Genomic DNA, 19,984 nt, shown 5'->3' with positions numbered 1-19,984 from the left:
CTCTTCTAGCCTTTTGTGGGTGTTTGAAATATCAAGGTTAGGTAGCTAACATTTGAAAGAGTTGTCAGCTGTTGCTCAGAGGGATTAGAATACTCTGTACTTTGAAATATCTCATTGGCATTCAGGTCCAACACCGTGACTGCAAATGTAGCACAGGGCACTGAAGAGCTAATGCTCAGCTGTGATTTTCCCAGGCACTGTCTCCTAGGCAATATTAGAATCTGACTGTAATATAAATCATATATTGGCAGCAAGATAACATAAAACAATAATTTAACAAGGTGCACAAATGGCTAAGGGCTATGGACTCTTTTTTTTTATCACTTATGTCATGATATAACACAAAAATCAGTAAACTACAACAGACCACATCTTCATTTGCATCTACTCCTAAAGGGGTATTACCCTATTAAAGTTATAAATACTGTTCTAGCAGTAATTAACCTAAAAATAAAATAATTGTGGCCAGACAAGCTCTTTATGCAGAATCAACAAACCTGCCTGCATGTAATTATTAGCTACATTCATGGTGGCTCAGGGGCTAGCACTCTTTACCTGCTAGGGTCCTAGGTTCAAATCTCAGCCAGGAAATTATCTATATGGGGTTTTATTGTTTGACCCATTATTGTTATTATTAAACATGATTTATATAGCGCCAACATTTTATGCAGCGCTGTACATTAAATAGGGGTTGCAAATGACAGACTAATACAGACAGTGATACAGGAGGAGAGGACCCTGCCCCGAAGAGCTTACAATCTAGTATGTGGGGGAATTTACACACAATAGGATGGGAGACATGTAGTGATGGTTTCAAATAACAGAAGAAGACGGGTAGGCAAGTTTGAAAAAATGGGTTTTGAGCGCTCTTTTAAATGAGCAGAAAGTAGGAGCAAGCCAAATAGGATGAGGAAGACCATTCCAGAGAGTTGGGGCAGCTCTGGAGAAGTCTTGTATCCGTGCGTGTGATGAGGTTATGAGTGAGGAAGTCATTAGTAGGTTATTGAAGGAACGGAGAGTGTGGCAGGGGGAGTATTTTTTTACCAGGTCAGAAATGTAAGTGGTCCAAGGACTGACCCTTGGGGAACCCCAACAGGGGGAAGAGTGAGAGTAGAGGAGTTACCATTGAAGGAAACTTGAAAGGTGCGGTCAGACAGATAGGAAGCAAACCAAGAGAGAGCAGTGTCACTGATAACAATGGAGCGCATGATTTGTATTAGAAGGGGGTGATCAACAGTGTCAAAAGCAGAGGAAAGATCAAGGAGAAGGAGCAGGGAAAAGTTGCCTTGAGACTTAGCTCTGATGAGGTCATTGGCCACTTTAGTAAGGGCTGTTTCAGTGGAATGGGCAGCTAAACCAGACTGGAGAGGGTCAAGGAGAGAGTTGGTGTTCAGGTAATGGGTGAGTCTTTTGTAGACAAGGCATTCAAGATGTTTGGCGATATATAGGAGAAGGGGGATAAGATGGTAGTTAAAGGGTAGGGAGGGGTCCAGTGAGGGTTTCTTTAGCATAGGGAGAATTATGGCATGTTTAAAAGCTGAGGGGTATGTACCAGTAGAAAGGGTGAGGTTGAAAAGTTTGGTTAGGCCCGGGGCCAGGGTGGAGTAGATAAGAGGGAATTGGGTCAAGCGGACATTTATTAGACGGAGATAATGGGAGAAGAGATAAGACTTCGTCCACAGTAATAGGGCTGAGGGAGGCCAGTGATGATTTACAGTTGGAAGGGGTGGGTATGGTTGGAGTGGCTCTGTGGGCAGAGACATCATGTCTGATTTTGTCTATTTTATCTCTAAAGTAGGTGGCAATGTCTTGGGCAGAGAAGAATGTTGTGGGTGGGGGGCCCATGTTTATGAGGGCTCCCTTCTCGGACTCTATTTTCCTCCCACATAAACATGCAGTTAGGTTAACTGCCTTCCCCTCAAAATTGTCCTGAGACTGTGTTAATGACATATGACTATGGTAGGGACATTAGATTATGATCCCTTCTGAGGCACAGTTAGTGACATGGCTATGCACTTTGTATAAGGCACTGTTACAGCTTAATAATGATAATAAATTCACTTCTCTTTGCTACTTCTCCAGCATCTTTACCCAGTCTTCTTCTCAGTTCAGGATCTTCTTGACTGGCCAGGCTGGAATGACCTAACACATGTTTGCAGATGAGTTTATTCATTCCTAGCAGCCATGCTTGGATTGTACACACATGTTGCACACGCACAGCTTACTATGCATTATAGAGAAGCAGTTGAGTAAGTATTTTATGACAAAATAGACTTAGCCTGTCCTTTCGGTAATAATGAACATGCCTTTTCGCAATTGTACCTAGGTTACTCCCACTTTAAAAGACACCTGTCATGAGAGATCAATGGCAGCAGCCATTACTAAATCCTCCTGATAAAGGTTATCTGGCTGTAATTCTGAACCCCTAATTAGAATGCGATTATTCAGGGTCAGAACACCAATCTGCATATTCATTGCAGGTCAGTGATTTAAAAAAAAGTTTAGAAAAAGACAACTGTGCTTGGTCAAATAAACAAATCTATCATTAGGTATTTGCTTTATAGAGAATATACAAAATACTTAGACCTTTTTTTTCTTTTTCAGTGCCATAATGCCACAAGGTTGATCATAAAGACTTTATACAGCTTCTTCCTTGACTAAGATAACTTTGTTGTACAGAATCTTAATTTAAAAGGTTGACTCGGTAGAGGCTATCCTTCAGAAGATATTACAGACACTATTACTGAATTTTAATAGGTTCTGAGTAAGAAGATTCAAAAATAAAGACAGCAATACTGGAAGTAAAGTAACCAAATTTGAAATGATGTACAGGGGATATTTGGGGAAATCGCACTGGTTGCCGTTATTTGAACACCATTGCTGTACTTTGTGCTGCCTTATAGTTTTTCTAACTATGTAGAAAATAACTATGTAAAAAAACACTAAATCATTCATTCTAAATGATTTCTTACAGTAAGAGCATTGGGTGAGCGAGGTTATCCTGTTTCCTAGCAACTACTAAATGCATGCTTATTTTAATTAAAATAAACAGTGACTTTTAAAATGTCTGGTCACAAATGCCTCAATTACCCATAATTGTGATTTCAGTAATTATATTTTCTGCTTGAAATAAAAATGAAAAAATTAGTTCTGTTGATCATTATATTTTTTTTGATATGTGGTATTTTTTAGTATATATTGGCATAGGACCATGCCCAGCAGAGTTTAGGTGATTTTTCATTGCAAAAATAATCATTAATAATAAATATGTTCAAATAGTAGGAACATTGGTAGGTTGTCTTTATCTATTGATCATGTTTGTATTTAAAAGCTGTTTAAAAGTGTCTGAATGTGATAGAAGACTGCAGAGTATGTGGTCATCATTAGCTTTCCAGTGCTTTTCAATGTCAAAGATTTGCAATGGTTTTATGGAAAGCCCAGCTGAACTGGAAACAAAAGATATTAATGTCCTATGATTTTTTTTTCTTTGGAAAGAATCTTCAGCCTAGGTAAAAAGCTCTTGCTCTTTCTCTGGTAATCGAGAGGTCTCTCTGCAGAGGTCTGATTTGATGCACCTGAAATGTACTCATTTTAAATCTAAACCTTATTCATGCTTTATGAAGGCAAACAGTAAATATTTAACTATTATGGACAGCATATTTGTCTGTTACACTTCGCTGCATAAATCTAAAATATGATCAGTTGCTGTGTTACACAGTTCCTTATTACTCTTTGAGCCTGATTATTAAATGTTAATCTTTGCAGTTTAAACATTTCATTTGGATGAATCAGGAGAGTGCTTTAATTAAAGAGCTGCATTCTGAGTACAATCTCTTATTGTTAATAACTGTAATAATTGTATGCCAATGACCGTCCATTATGTAACTTGACATATCAGAGCAGAGGTGAGGATTGCATATGCACAGCACACTGGCAATCATTCTGGGCTTTGGGAAGGTGATACTTTCTAAATCATTTAAATTTCTTAAATATATTTCATAACTATTATTAACTAGTAATTTGAATAATGTTTTATTTATATTGATAATATTCATATCAGGAAATGCACAGCAGTGTTCTTCCCAGCCCCTTTTAGGTGGGTGCACCATCAGGCTACTTTTTGGGTGGGTGCTGAAGAATTGGGTCACAATACAGGGGCTGCCACCCACCTACAATTTCTCCTCACCCGGCTTAAAAAAATTTCTGGGTTCATCACTGCACAGTAACTGTGACAAGTTTACTCTTTTAGAAAAAGCATGGTCATGACCCAAAACTGACTCCAATGATTGCATCTGTATATTTCTTGCTTACATGGGTCGAATTTATTTAAAAACCGTGAACATTCTAAGTATTTTGGATCCTTGGACTGTTGGTGTCTTGTCTGCATGCACCTTGCAATCTATGCAAGTTATGAGATAGGAGGCATGGAATCAGTGGGCCTGATTTATTAAAGCTCTCCAAAGACTGAAGAAGATAAACTCAAATGGGAGAACCTGGTTGATCGAGAAAACGTGAACTGGATTTCTTAAAAATCATTGCTATTAGTTGGAAAATGTTTTCAATACTGGATCAAATCTATTCCAGGTTTGCTGGATCACCCATGTTCTCCCATGATAGTCTATTTTCTCCTATCTTGGAAAGCTTTGATAAATTAGGTCATATGTGCATGATGGTTCTCACTGACCGACCTGACACCAACGTCCAACAGGACCCTGATCATTTCACATGGCAAGTCCTCTTTCTACAGATGCATCTATACATACAAGACCAAACTATGCCTCTGGTACTACAGTAAATAGGACATAAAACAAACATTTTGTCAGTACTACCATTACACATAAAAACCATATGCATAAGGATACCAGATTTTTGTGTCACATAGTTACATAGTAGGTTAGGTTGAAAAAAGACATAAATCCATTAAGTTCAACTACTGGGGAAATAAACATATCCCAGATATTAAACCCTATAAGACATAGTTGGTCCAGAGGAAGGCAAAAAAAAACCCCTGGTACAATTTGCTTCAACAGGGGAAAAAAATTCCTTCCCTATTCCATGAGGCAATCGGATGTTCCCTGGATCAACAGTCACTGTTATTTTTACTTTAAATCCTTAATACCCAGTTATATTCTGTGCTTCTAGAAAAACATCCAGCTTTTTCTTAAAGCAATCTATAGTAATTGCTGAAACTACTTCCTGAGGGAGACGATTCCACATTTTCACAGACCTTACAGTGAAGAATCCTTTCCTTATCCGGAGCTTAAACTTCTTTTCCTCCCGACACAAAGAGTGCCCTCTTGTTCTTTGTAATGATCTAAAAGTGAATAATTGGGAAGAGAGTTCTCTATATGGACGGTTTATATATTTATACAGGGTGATCATATCCCCCCTTAAACGTCTCTTCTCAAGGGAGAATAGATTCAGTTCAGCTAATCTCTCTCTCATAGCTGAGCTCCTCCATTCCTTTTATTAGTTTAGTTGCCCTTCTCTGCACTCTCTCCAATTCTACAATGTCCTTTTTGTGAACTGGTGCCCAAAACTGGACCGTATATTCCAGATGTGGTCTGACCAATGCTTTGTACAGGGGCAGGACAATGTCTCCATCTCTGCATCTATTCCTCTTTTAATACAAGAAAGTACTTTACTAAATTTAGATATTGCAGCTTGGCATTGCATGCTGTTACTAAGTCTATGATCTACCCCCAAATGTATTCCCCCTGGACAGTATGAAGCATGCATGTTGTTAGCTCCCAAGTGCATAATTTTACATTTATCTATATTAAATGTAATTTGTCACTTGACTGCCCAATCAAACAGTACATCCAGGTCTGCTTGTAGATTATAGACATCCTGTATGGACTTAATTCCATTACATAGTTTGGTGTCATCTGCAAACACAGAAATGGTACTTTTAATCCCAAACTCTATATCATTTATAAAGATGTTAAACAGTAAAGGTCCCAACACTAAACCCTGGGGTACACCACTAAAAACCTTAGACCATTCAGAGTATGAATCATTAATTACAGCTCTCTGGATACGATCTTTAAGCTAGTTCTCTATCCATTCACAGATTGACATTTCTAAACCTATCGACCCTAACCGTCTGTGGGGTACAGTGTCAAATGCTTTAGCAAAGTCCAAGTACACTATATCAACTGCTATTTCACTGTTTACCTGTTTACTTATTTCCTCATAAAAAGAGAGTAAATTTGTTTGACAACTTCTGTCTTTCTTAAAGCCATGCTGACTATCACTTATAATATTATTTTCTAGCAGGAACTCCTCTATGTGGTTCTTTATCAAACTCTCTAAGACCTTTCCAACTCTGGATATTAAACTAACGGGTCTGTAGTTACCTGGTAACGACTTTGCACCCTTTTTGAAGATAGGAACCACATTGGCCTTACGCCAATCTATCCAATACCCTGCCAGTGACTAAAGAGTCTCTAAAAATTAGAAATATTGGCTTTGAAATAACTGAGCTCAGCTCTTTGAGGACACGTGGATGAATCCATCGAGTCCTGGTGCTTTGACAACCTTAATTTTTCCCAGCTGTTTCTCAACCATATCAATTCTGAGCCATTGCGACTCATTTAAGGCAGTAACATTGCTATTATGAATTTTAACTTGAGCTCTGCCATTTTCCTTCGTGTACACAGAGCTAAAAAAAAGTGTAAAAAATAGTAAATCTGCCCTGTCTTTATCTCCAGTTACCAACCCAGCGACATCCTTTAAGGGGCCTACATGCTCAGATCTAATCTTTTTGCTATTAATATATTTGAACATTTTTGGGGGGTTTGCCTTACTTTCTTTGCAATCTGTCTTTCATTTTGAAGTTTTGCACATTTAATCTCCTTTTTACATCTTTTGTTATATTCTTATAGTCTCCAAGTCCAAGTCACAGAGAGTCGCCCTTAATAATGGAAAATTTGCTCTCTTAAAATTAAGTGTTTTAACCTTTTAAGTGTCTAACCTTTATGCCTACTTATTTGACTGTCCCACCACCCTCTGTTCTAGTTTAAATATCCCTCCACCATTCCCCTAAATCTTTCCCCCTAGCACAGCTGACCCCCCTTTCATTTAGCTGCAAACCATCTCTGGCATACAGGTTGTACCTCAATGAAAAGTCAGCCCAGTGCTCTATGAACCCAAACCCTTCCCTTTTGCACCAGGACTTAAGCCATGCGTTTAGCTGCCTAAGCTCATTCTGCCTTTCCTGTGTTGCACATGGCACAGGCAATATTCCAGAGAATATAGCCTTGGAGGTCCTTTTCTTCAGCTTGAAACCTAGTTCCCTAAACTGATTATTAAGGATCCTCCATCTTCCATCTATATTGTCATTGGTTCCTACATGGACGAAGACAACTGGGTCTTGTCCAGCCCCTCCCATTAGTTTGTCCACTCGGTCCACCACATGCCGAACCCTGGCACCAGGGAGACAGCAAACCATCCCCTTAAAAAGATCCAGGGGACAAACTATTCTATCGGTCCTCCTGATCATAGAATCCCCTATAACAACCAATCGTCTTTTCCTTCCTGTGTTTCTCTCCCCACCACTACTAGATGTGCTGCTCTTCCGGCTGTTAGGGGTAGAAGTAACATCTAGAGTTGCCACCACTGGGACTGCCACCTGCACAACTTCACATAACTTTGCAAACATGTTGGGGTGCTCAAACATAGGGCTGGTCTTCCTTTTCTGGGGGCCCCTACCACATCTAAGCCAAGAACTGCATGCTCAGTGAGCAGGAGACCCCTCTCAAGGTAATCCAGTGATCTCAGTGTTTCAATGCGCTTCTCTAGCTCTCAAATGCGAGATACCAAAAAGACGACCCGCTCACATCTGTCACAGCGGTATTCACCTAGGAGCTGTTGCTCCATTTGTGCATACATATGGCAGACTGTGCACTGAACCAAACTTTCCACCTTGCTACCACTCATTTTTCCAGTTACAATTTTTGTTTACAAGGATTTATAAATATTTACCTACAGTTCGTGGTTACTATAAGGATTTAACTCCTGTTTTTTCTAACTCCACTTTATTTAAAATCCACTTGGTTCACAAGCCAGTGAGCAAGCTCAAGATGAGTGCCCCAGGAACTTAAATCACCTGTGAAGCCTTGCCCACTCCCCCTTAGAGGTCAGCAAGGAAAGAAAGCTGTTTAAAACAAAACTGACAGTGGTCCTGTAACAGTTTAGAACTGATATTTTACTATACAAAGTGAGTGGTGAAACTTCTGTAGCAATTTGGTTCTAAACCAGGGGTGCCCAAACTTTTTTGGTTTGCAAGCTACTTTTTAAATGACCAGGTCAAAATGATCTATCAGGAATAAAAACTTGGACTTAATAACTCCTGTGCGCGGTAGAGTTTATCTTGAAAGGCAGGGCTCCGCAATCCATTTGTGTTGCCTTTGCAATTTACTGGTAGATCGTGATCGACCTGTTGGGCACCCCTGTTCTAGATCATGTGTAAAAGAAAATGTGTTACTCCCCTTTTTTTCTAAGAGATATTAGAAGCAATCATTAAAATCAAATTTAGCTGACATATGATTTGTAGGATTTAATACTAAGTTTAGATATACTTGTGCCATCTTTAACTTTAGGATAACAGATTTAATGTTTTAATTAAAATTTCACCTAAAGCTGCAATTTCTTTGAGAAACCAGTGGCATCAGTTGCCCCTGTCATCTGGTACCGGTTTGAAATTCCAGAAGCAAGATTAAACCCTGCCCATGGTGTTCCCAAAAGACAAAAGAGTCAGGAGGTCAAAAACCTACCAGTAACAAAAATGGGAAAATGATGAGCTATTTGTCAAGCTGACAGTTATCATATAGCAATAAGGCAATGTGTGTGTATTGCCATCATTTGTCCTCTACAAAGGGAATGTAACATAGAGACTAGAGTGTGAATGATGAAAGCGGCAATGGCATGCTAGATATTTCTGGCTAAGATCGTCAGAGATGTCACCCCAGAGACACAGTGAGGCTTGGCAGGCTGTAGATGTGGTCGCAGTAAATTCCACACACCTTTAGATGCCTGGTAATCTGATCTGTGTGAAAACTCTAGCAGGGGTTTGTGGCAAAGCAGCATCCCAATAGTCTCTCTAAGCTCCAACCTTATTGTATTACCCTGTCACTAATCGCCCTATGAATTGTGTTACTCCACTGAACACACTGCTATACATGCTATGAATTACATGCTATAAATTGGATTGTAATACCGACAGTCAGAAAAAGGAGTATGCCTTATCATTTATGTGAATAGCTGAATAAAACCCTACATCCTGGTTTCTACTAATAAATAAAACAGAAAAAAATAATCTTCTAATATGTGTACTGAAGAAAATGCATGTATTGTAGCTAAAGGGGAAGATTGTAGTTCAAGCAGAGAAGAATAACTAGCTGCAATGCTTGATACAAAGCAAATAAACTCCTGCCCATGCAGATGACAACCAAACCCTCTAATTCTTTTCATGGGTGTCACAGAAACAGGAAGTGAGACATTGGGCCTGATTTATTAAAGCTGTCCAAGACTGGAGAAGATAGACTATCATAAGATAACCTGGGTAATTCAGCAAACAAGAATGGATTTATTAAAATAGTTTGCTAATACTTGGCAAATGTTTTCAAAGGTTTGCTGCAGCACCCAGGTTCACCCATGATAATCTATCTTCTCCAGTTTTGGAGAGCTGCAATAAATCAGGTCCATTATCCCCAGTGAGACCACAGACAGACAATCTGTCAGTTTGACTTCATCAGCTAAACATATTGATCGTGTTATAATTTAATTGTGTTTAATTGATTTTAACCAATGTTCTTGCACATAAGTTAAATTCTACCCTGCAACTTAAAATTATAAATGTGTTCTCCTTCTCCTGCTGTTCCTGACATCCTGCTGAGCAAGCTGCAGGAAACTGACAGCTACATACCTTTTAGAATGATTTATTCCATATAATGCATTGTATGAGGGCTGTGAACCACCAAATCAGGTTTCACTTCTGGTCTTTACCCACTCATTGCCCTAAAATGGGAAAACTGGGCACTGGATCTACGGGTGTCTGAAAATGTAAAATCCTGTGTTAATGAAGTTCATTGCACTTGGAAGTCCATTCTGTACCATGACTTTATTCACAGTGTTGCACTTCAGGCACAGCATCTTAAGAGTAATACAAATATCTTATATGTAACATTGTTATTGGAATTTTTTCAGTATTAATGAACATTTTTCTGACAAATTGGTATGCACAGTGTCATGTTTGAACTTCTACTTTGCTTTCTTTACAATTTCTAACTTAATACACAAACATTTATTTGTTTGCTGAATACACAAATGACCAATTTACAGAAAAACCTTTCTGAAGAATGCATCTGTCCTATTTCTCTTTGTATGCCTCTCACATTTACCGTATAATAATACAATATGCAGTGTGGAACAGGATGAAAAATGACCACAATCTTCTGTGCTTTGGGACGTTTCGTATTTCATTATTGATGCATTAAATATGCATTACTTGAAATATCTAATACATTTCTCCTATCTCCTCCTGTACCATCAAATCATGCTTTGTTTTCCACCCTCTTCTGCTTTTAAGGCTACATCAGCAATATTTAATTGTACAGTTTGTATCCTTAACTTTGATGACTAAGGGTAGGCACAAAGATTCATGAGGACCATTAGGATAACTGTGATTATTAAAGTTGGCAAATGTGTCACTGAAAGCCTTTTGGCACAAAGCCATCTGTCCATGCTTAAAGCTGCTGGAATCCGAATTCATCTATTGTACAATTGCAACAGACATTCATTTTTTTGTACGTTCAGCATCTACCAGATGAAGGTCACTTTTGTATTGTAATGTACTGTAAATATGTATACTCTTCTAATGTCTGACAGTGGCTACCGAAATTAGTAGATAAATAGATATTAGGATAAATCATGAAAAATCTATATTAATATACTGAAAAAGGTAGCGTAGGTACACTTTTGTATGTAAATGTAAAAAAAAATCTTTCCATGTACATTCATGATCAAGTGCCTACTAGCTAGGGAGGAGAGAACAGGACATTCTGAATAATGGCTAAAATGTTGATCAGATACAAAAACTCTAGCACTGCTAAGCTCAATATTTCCCCAAATATTAGTTAGCCAGGAATGTTTATAGATGTTCCCTGGTCCCATGGAAAGGGGTACTATTGCTAATGGGCTATTCAGTGCACCATTAGCAACATCCTGGAGTTCTGTATGGTTGTCTGTTGAGTGATCAATGAGATAAACACATGGCAGGCAATCAATTGATAAAATGATTAAAGGCCTAAATGATTTAGGAAATTGAGAAATGTTTTATCCTATCTACAGCACCACTTATAAAAAAGCAAAAAGGTGGTATTGATAGGCAAATAGGAGTGTGAGAAATCCTTTTAATAAATGTAGTAATTGTTACAATGTATTTCAAAGTAAGGTAAACCTGTCACTTTGTAGCTATTGGCTAAGAAGTATTTAAAAACTTCTAGTTATAGGAGATTCAATAGGTGAATTAAGGAGTATGTTACACCACAGAGCTTCCACGATAATAATATAGTTACACAATGACCGCCCCGATTACAAAGGTGCAGGTATAGTTCTATTCAGTATTTGGAGCATTGGATCGAGCAATTAAGCATCCAATCGATTTTTTGATAGATTTTATTTATTGTATTCTACCATTTCAAGGTTATGTAATAACTCAACAACACCCTACAATCACGTCAAATTAGAAATTGATTTTCTAAATGGTAATCCAATTTTAAAGATTAAATTGGGTTTCGGGATTTACCTATATAGAGTAATATGCACAAAACCACTCAGCAAAAAATAATTCTCTTCATTTTTTAATTACAGGAAATGGCGGGAGCTTCAGTGAAGGTCGCGGTCAGAGTGCGGCCATTCAACTCACGTGAAATTGGAAAAGATTCAAAATGCATTATCCAGATGTCTGGCAGCACAACCAGTAAGTAACAATAACTACAATTATTGCCGCCTTGTAATTCTTAAGGTGGACATACACTAATCAATGTTACAAGTGATATGCCTATAATTTATAAATCTGTTTGATAATCAAAATTTGTTACTATTGATGTCCATTTGATTACCATTTTATCAGATGTGTGAAAGGTTCTTCATCTGCCAGATACCTGTGTGTTTTGTGTTTGATAGATGGGTCAGCCAGAGTTTCCACATTTTGAGAGGTATAAGTGGCAAAATTAAAACTACAATTGCCCTGGATTTTAACATTCATGCCTTGGAATGGAAGACAGTGTATAGCTCTTGCAATGTTGATGTTGCATGTGAATAAGAATGTTATGCTTTTATGGAACATAGCTTGCTTTCTATCTCTTGATGACGTCAAGGTATCATAAATCTGCAAGAAAAGGGAACAATTAACATCAAGTTCCAGCAAAAGTTGCAACATTTTCTTTATCATGTGCTGCACTATGTGTTGGGCCAGTATGAGGATGAAGGTGGGAAGGATGTATGCAGTCCAAACAACAATAGCAGCAACAATGTTCACATCATGTAAATTAGTGTGTATTAATGCATTTCCTTAATTCTTTTATTTTCTTGTCTAGTGGTTGCTTATAACAGGCATTACATCAACAATTCCAAATAGCATTTTGCTACATATGTATATATATATCTATATATATATCTTTATATATATTACTTTCCATAAGATCTCAGTGGAACTATAAAAACCAAGGCAAACAAACTGGAACAAAGTTTTTTTATATCAGTGGTTCTTACTACCGGTAATATGACATTGTGCCAATTTTTTGTTTTCTTATTTTTTGGTCCAACTAATAACTGTGCAATGTACAGGATGATTTTACGAGTGAAGTCCAGTTTAAAATGCCGTTAATGTCACTACCCATTTGCTGGAAATGATGTCAGCTGTTTGTTTCAGCCTTTCTGAGATCATGTGATAGGCTTTGTCATCTTCCTCGTAATGAATGAGCTTTGTATACCGGTCATGTTTTTCTTCCATAGTAACCAGCTGAGGAAGCCACTATTTGGAAGCAGTTCATAAGCATGCTGGGATTTGTAGGCTTTAGCTTGTCCTCCATTCTCTGGTGATGTAAACCTGTATGTCCATGACCCCTCCATTCTCCTATGTCCTTTGGTTCAGTCTTTTAAATACACTGCTTTGTGTTTGTGTGGCATCACAGGGATTTGGCATCAGTTAGGACATGCTGACTGGGCACTGTTTTCCTGAAAGAACAAACAGAGCCTGTGTGCCCACATAATCCCACACTGTTGAGAATAGAGAGAGGAAGGGAGGGCAGTCACTGTCAGAGAGGAACACATGAAACTGAAATCCTAGTTAGCACTAATACAGAGGAAAATTAACATATTTATAGTTTAGGGTAATTGGCAAACTTCTGCTGGGATATTATCAGAGAATATGGAATCCATAGTCTGAAAAGCCAGATATACAGTCTGTTCCAAGGGAATGAATTGTAATGAATGTAAAAGGCATCAAAAAAGCACAAAATGCCCACCACACACTGTGCTGGAAAACACAAGTGTGAATATATGTGAATGAATGTTCCCTTAAAGGCTTAAAGCTGTCTACATGCATGCACCTCACTGATAGCTGCACATCCTGAATTTTAGCTTCCAAGCAAGCAAGTATAGCCACCATCAGATGGCAGGTGACAATACAGGAACATATTAAAGTGACAACTGCCACTCTATTTTTATTTCAGTGCCTAAACAAGGACATTCATGCAAGGGGTTCTGTAAAAGCAGATCAGGTTTTCATATCAAAAAAGACTTTTGGCTCGGCCAACCAACCAAGCCTCAGACTCCAAACCTCAAAAAAATGTGAAAAGATTAAATTATCAGTTATGAGGTGGGCTGTGACTATTGCAATTGCAACTAAAACTTCTGGGGTCCTAGCATAAACTGAAAAGAAACTTTTCAAATTACATATTCCTGTTAAAGCTCATATGAGATTTTAATAGCTGGCTTTAAGAATTTTGAAACCTAGGACATAAATGATCCACCTTGCACTTGATCACCACATCTGTCTTTTACAAAATAATATACTAGATTAATAATAGACTAGATATTCATCTGGGGTAAACAAAAAAGCCACGAAGGCTGGTCTACGGTGAGAAAATATTTCTGACATATACTGTGCATTTCCTTTGCAATAACCTTGATTACTTTTTTTCCATATTGATGAAAAAGAAGATTATGCCACATATATATAACTAACTGTGCTGGAAGTCAAAAGTATACAAACACTTTGTTATCAAAAAAGATATGGCTTAGTGAATACACAAACCTACATATACCCATATAAACAACAAATAAAACACAAAAACATTGATTACAAACTTACTTCTTGTGCCACTGGGTCATGTATATCTATTATGTCTACCAGAGTTTGATTGAATGTCTAGGTTGTCTGGTTTGTTTGTGGGTGGTGTATGGCCATTGATGGTCTAAAAAACATTGTGTGACAGATCTACACACTGATTTTAATGATCACATATTGGTAAATCTCTGACTGATAACACTAGAAGAAAAACATCAACTTCTGTAAGCCCATGTTGTGGTTGATCCTTTTGGTTGATTGTGATGATTGTCGAAATATTGGATACCTGTACCTGTAATTAGCCATCCTATCTTGTATTTATACAAATCCTTCTAGGACATCTACAGAAAATGGATAATGACCAGATAAAAGTGATTATTTTTTATACTATATCAAAGTGATATTAACTACACATTTCTTTGTATTATTTTCAGCTATTGCCAACCCCAAGCAGCCAAAGGAAACTCCCAAAAGCTTTAGCTTTGACTATTCCTACTGGTCCCATACTTCAGTAAGTAGCAAACATCTCAGTCCAAAAAGTGTCGAAAGCTGTTTTGTTTAAGCTTTAATATCTATATTAAAATTAAAATTAGTTAAAAATCAATTTATTCCATTTAACCAACGCCTTTAACCCATTTAGAATTGAAGAAATTAGGAAAAAGTGTTTTTTTCACTTGTGTGACCAGAGGCATAAATAACAAAAGGTATACCCAAAATCTGTCCCCAGCCTTTCTAAAACTTACTGTTCACATTTCTATCCAACTGTACAATCTCATTTAAATCTATGTTGGCTAGGGACCTGCCTGTTTAGATTGAAATTGATGGAGCAGTTTGGATAGCTCCCATTATTGCATAGTTTTGGTAAATGTAAAGTTCATTGTACAGAGGTTGTATGGTCATATTGTAAGGTTTCTGAGTTTAAGACTAGTTGATGTCATTCTGCAACAGTCAATGATACATAAATAAAAATATTTTTATACAATGTTCTATTAGTATTTTAGAAAAAAAACTACTTTGTAGTTTACAGCAAGTAGTTACAGCAAGTAGAATGTTGTTCTCATAGTTGTATAACTCTGTAGGATGAAGACAGTCAGTTTGCTGGACAGAGACAAGTATACCATGATATCGGAGAAGAAATGTTGCTGCATGCTTTTGAGGGGTACAATGTGTGCATCTTTGCCTATGGACAGACAGGAGCTGGTAAATCGTACACCATGATGGGCAAACAGGAGCCAGGCCAGCAAGGAATCATACCACAGGTAACAATATCATCATTTGTTTTATATGTTTTATATTGCTTATATGAATGCTCATGTACATGTGGTGCGTGCAGAAATCTGATTAAATTTTAATAATGATGTAGCAGCATCATCTTCCATGGCACTGTACAATGGACAATATGTGATACAGACATGTCACAAATGTGAGGAAAACCCAGCTGAACAGTTTACCTTGTAGACAATGAACAAACACGACATTTGAAGTGCCAAGTGAGCATCTCACCAAATATGGGGTATAGTTGACATGCATGTATACACAGCAGTCATGGAAACAATACAGAAAAGAACCCTGCCTATTCCAATGTACAGCCCAAGGGGATAATGAGTACAGAACAGGTGTAGGATAGTCAGTTACTTGTGTATGCAGAGGAGATCACATGTCGCTATTTAGATACGTTGATCTATCCATATTATGGTTACAATAAGTATCCTTAGTATATTTCATATATATTGTAAAAAAAGAAGTTTAGGATGCCAGGCTGCTAATCACTTAGAGAAACAATTGCAGTAAGGTGAGCACTCCTGGTGCTTCCTGCATTAGTATGCTATACTCTGCAATACTTATTAATACTTTGATAGCACAGATTATAAAGGAGTGCTATGGAGGGACACAATACCGCTTGTGGGGGGTGCTTGTTGACTCTAAGATGAAATAGTCAATAATAAAAAAAAACAAAAATGAGGAGCTACAACTGTCAAGTTAAGTAAATTTTCTTATTTTTGAAGGAGGAGCTTGAGGTTTTTGTACATTGTTGATACAAGTTCTGAGGCTTACTGTAAAGGTAACTACGAACAGAAAATTGAGGTAATTTAGTAATGGAGCAGAGTATGATCACTGTTGTATAAAGCTGTATTTAATTTAATTATCCAATAAATTACAAGTAAAAAGCCTGTTTTCATCTTTTTATTTGTAGGAAATGAGTTATTTAAAATAAACACAAAGACAGCATATTCACTAATTTAAGTAAAAATAAACAACAACAAGAGCCTATTCTTCTTTAATAAATAAGCATAATGTCCGCTAACCTCATTAATACTATGCATAACAAGGTGTAATGCCATCATTAGAGTTAGTTATCTGATATAATCACATATTCCCAGGTGCATTGTGTGTGTCTGTGTGTGCTAAAGTGCATACTAAAATGTTTATGTATATTTATATATATATATGTATATAAATATATAATGTATAAATATATATATATATATATGTATATAAAAATATAATGTTAATGTATATATATATATATATATATATATATATATTTATATTTATAGATATTAAACCATATAACCATAGTATAACCATGTATTAATATGTTGATACCATTATTCCATGTCGATTTCTCTTACCAGTTTTTACAAATGGTACATACAGATTTCCATTAATTTAATTATTGAAAATATAGGGTAATGTAAGGTGACCAGACCTCTTATTAAAATGATTCACTTGTGTCATTTTCTGGATTGCCTCATGTCTGGCCTTTGTATTCAGCCACTTATGGTCTGCAAGATTATTAACCTGTTGTTGGATTTAAGACACTGTAGCTGTAATCATTTTCTGAAAAAAGTTATCCCATAACAAAAATAGAAAGACAAAAGGTAAAGACACAAAATAGTTTCTTCTACAGTTCAGTGTTTATGGGGGATAACCTTGCTGCTTTTTAATCTGGTTAACCCCTCACTATCTGAATTATTTATTGACTTCTCACAGTGTGTGAATTATTCAACATATACTCTGTGTCTGTGAATTATTAATTAAACCTACACTGTCTGTGAAGTGTTAACTACTCAGTGTCCAGGACTTTTACACTTGGTGAAAAAAACATGTATTTATTGCAATTGATATACAATGTTATATCTATCACAGTGATCAGAATGTAAGCTTTTCATCTTTGTTACAGCTCTGTGAAGACCTCTTCTCCCGCATCAATGACACATCCAATGACAACATGTCTTATTCTGTGGAGGTAAGTCAATGTTAGTGACCATAATCCCTGTAAGGTATATCTGCTTGGCTTTTGTCTTTCAGTGAGGTAGCAGTGAGCACCACAAGCTAGGAAAATTGTATTCCTTTGTAATATTAGTAACACAAAGAAATCATTAAGTAATGTGGTAACATTTTATATTTAGATAACCAGTGGATGTGGGCAAAAGAAGCGTTCTATGTATGTATAGAGCTGTTGGTGTGGACTTTTTATAAATATGGACTTCCCTTATAATCTGAAGCTACATTTTGGAATATCCCAACCACTCTTACATGGTCCTATGTTTCCTATTTCATTTAATATTAGGTTTCGGTCTTTACTCTGGGTGTAAAAAGGATAGACAGCAATCACTTTTGTAAGGATAAAACACAAACAGGTTTATTGCACGTGGCAAAATGGAAAAGATGATTAGGTGAGAATTAAGATATCCCCAAAAATGGATGGTCTCAATATTTTCCCAGATAGGGTAAATGTATTTCATTTTTTCGTAGAGAATCACAAAAATAAAAAAGTGAATTTAAATAAAATATTACATCCCTTTATATATAATAGAGGACTAATTGAGATATAAATTATACAAGCCCATTAATACCATGTTGTCTGGCACAATCAGCCGTTACCAAGTGGCCAGTATATGGCTAATATATCTCTGCACAATATTTCACTTCTGTTAGATGCTGAAACATTGTAGTTGGTCGAATCTTCTCCTAAATATCTATTATAATATATATATATTTATATATATATATATATATGTGTGTGTATATATATATCTTTATATTAAGAAAGATATCAGAAAATTACAAAAGTATGTACTTATGTTTTATGTATTTATTTATACCCTGTAGTTTTTATAGCACATTGAACTTCTTTTGTACAGACTGCATAACATACTATACTTTTTACATTCCCTTGCACAAATTGATTTTTGTCTGCTTTGTGCCTGTAGGTGAGTTATATGGAGATATACTGTGAGCGTGTCAGGGACCTCCTAAATCCAAAGAACAAGGGGAAGCTTCGTGTCCGTGAGCACCCATTACTGGGACCATATGTTGAGGATTTGTCAAAGCTGGCTGTAACTTCATATCAAGACATCCAAGACCTAATGGATTCTGGTAACAAAGCCAGGTAAAATCTTTACTTTTATCATTTAGTATGCATTAAAAGACTAAAATCTTTAAAATAAAGCTGTTCTAAAAGTTAAAAGTGATCAAAACATATAATATTATTAATAATATTCATAATACCATTCTGAACATGACTTTGTTTTCATGTCATATAAAATCTAAATGTTGTAAGCAGTTGCAGTAAAATCGTTTTTAATCTGATTTTCATTTTACAATGTTAGATTAAACTTGTTCATAGTTCTATAATGTAATTAGGGTCTGAATTTCCCTTACTTCAATTTAATGGTCACTTTAATGACCACTGTTGTCTAATCAAATAGTGGATTGTCAGTTCCTGGGTTTAGCATGCATAGGGTTAATATTGCACATGATACAAGAATGATCCAGGTTTAAAACTTCTGTAAAGTAGACAATGTTCTGATAGCAGCTTATCAGAGATAACAGAACATTTTGACTACTTGACAAGCAGTGCAAACACAGGATTTCTGCATAATTTCTGAAACCCAGCCATTATCTGGTTGCAGCTATTCTTTTCCAAAATAAATAAGGTCTTTCACTGAGAATGATTATTTAGGAAGTAGAAAGGTCAACTGCTCCTGTCAATGAAGGAGATCTATCAGGGATACTGTCTCCCTTAATGTACCAGTGGTATCTACATTTCATTCCTTTCTCTTCTAGCTCTTGTAGACTTGCTCAGCTTTATGACAAACTGTCATCTCAAGAGTATACGATATGACATCTTGCATACGGGCCCTGAAAAAATTACCTTTATTGCTTATTACCCCAGACTGGATTAATTAATCTCATTGAAATCAAGGGAATTGCATCCAAATGCTTCTCAACACATAAGTAAAATTGGCATTTGTCCAGGTCATGATAAATAACAATGTGACATGACATATCAATGTATGTGAACACATATCAACAAGTGTTGGCATTGATTTTAATGAAAAACACATCAGAGGGAAACATGTATAGGTGTGAATATAACCTTACACAGCCAACATTCACCTTTTGCATCTGTGAATCAATTAGGCTGAATTGTATACCTTCAATGAGCAGATAGAACCTCACCCTCACTCAACCCCTTAAGCAACTTAAGCAATCCTGGTATAATCAATTGTACATTCACATACAAATCTATATCCAAAAAGTGTACAGTCTACATTTGCATTGAAGGACAATAGAGAATTGACCATATTTTTATGTTAATTGATAAAAATCAAGTATTTA

The 19,984-nt window shown here is 36.6% G+C and overlaps 1 protein-coding gene across 14 annotated transcripts in view; it reads left to right on the top strand.

The window, feature by feature from the left end:
* The window catches only part of KIF1A (kinesin family member 1A), a 95,999-nt gene that overhangs the window by 17,236 nt on the left and 58,779 nt on the right, over positions 1–19,984 (top strand). For all 14 annotated transcript variants that reach the window (XM_072407792.1, XM_072407790.1, XM_072407789.1 and 11 more), the window contains exons 2-6: positions 11,875–11,983; positions 14,791–14,867; positions 15,436–15,615; positions 17,541–17,606; positions 18,574–18,752. In XM_072407792.1, coding sequence (XP_072263893.1) covers positions 11,878–11,983; positions 14,791–14,867; positions 15,436–15,615; positions 17,541–17,606; positions 18,574–18,752 — 608 coding nt within the window. In that variant the 5' untranslated portion in view covers positions 11,875–11,877. The remainder of the gene's footprint in view (positions 1–11,874; positions 11,984–14,790; positions 14,868–15,435; positions 15,616–17,540; positions 17,607–18,573; positions 18,753–19,984) is intronic.

Source organism: Pyxicephalus adspersus, chromosome 4 (genome assembly GCF_032062135.1).
Source record: "Pyxicephalus adspersus chromosome 4, UCB_Pads_2.0, whole genome shotgun sequence".
Taxonomy (NCBI): domain Eukaryota; kingdom Metazoa; phylum Chordata; class Amphibia; order Anura; family Pyxicephalidae; genus Pyxicephalus; species Pyxicephalus adspersus.
This window is presented reverse-complemented; position numbering and strand designations above follow the sequence as displayed.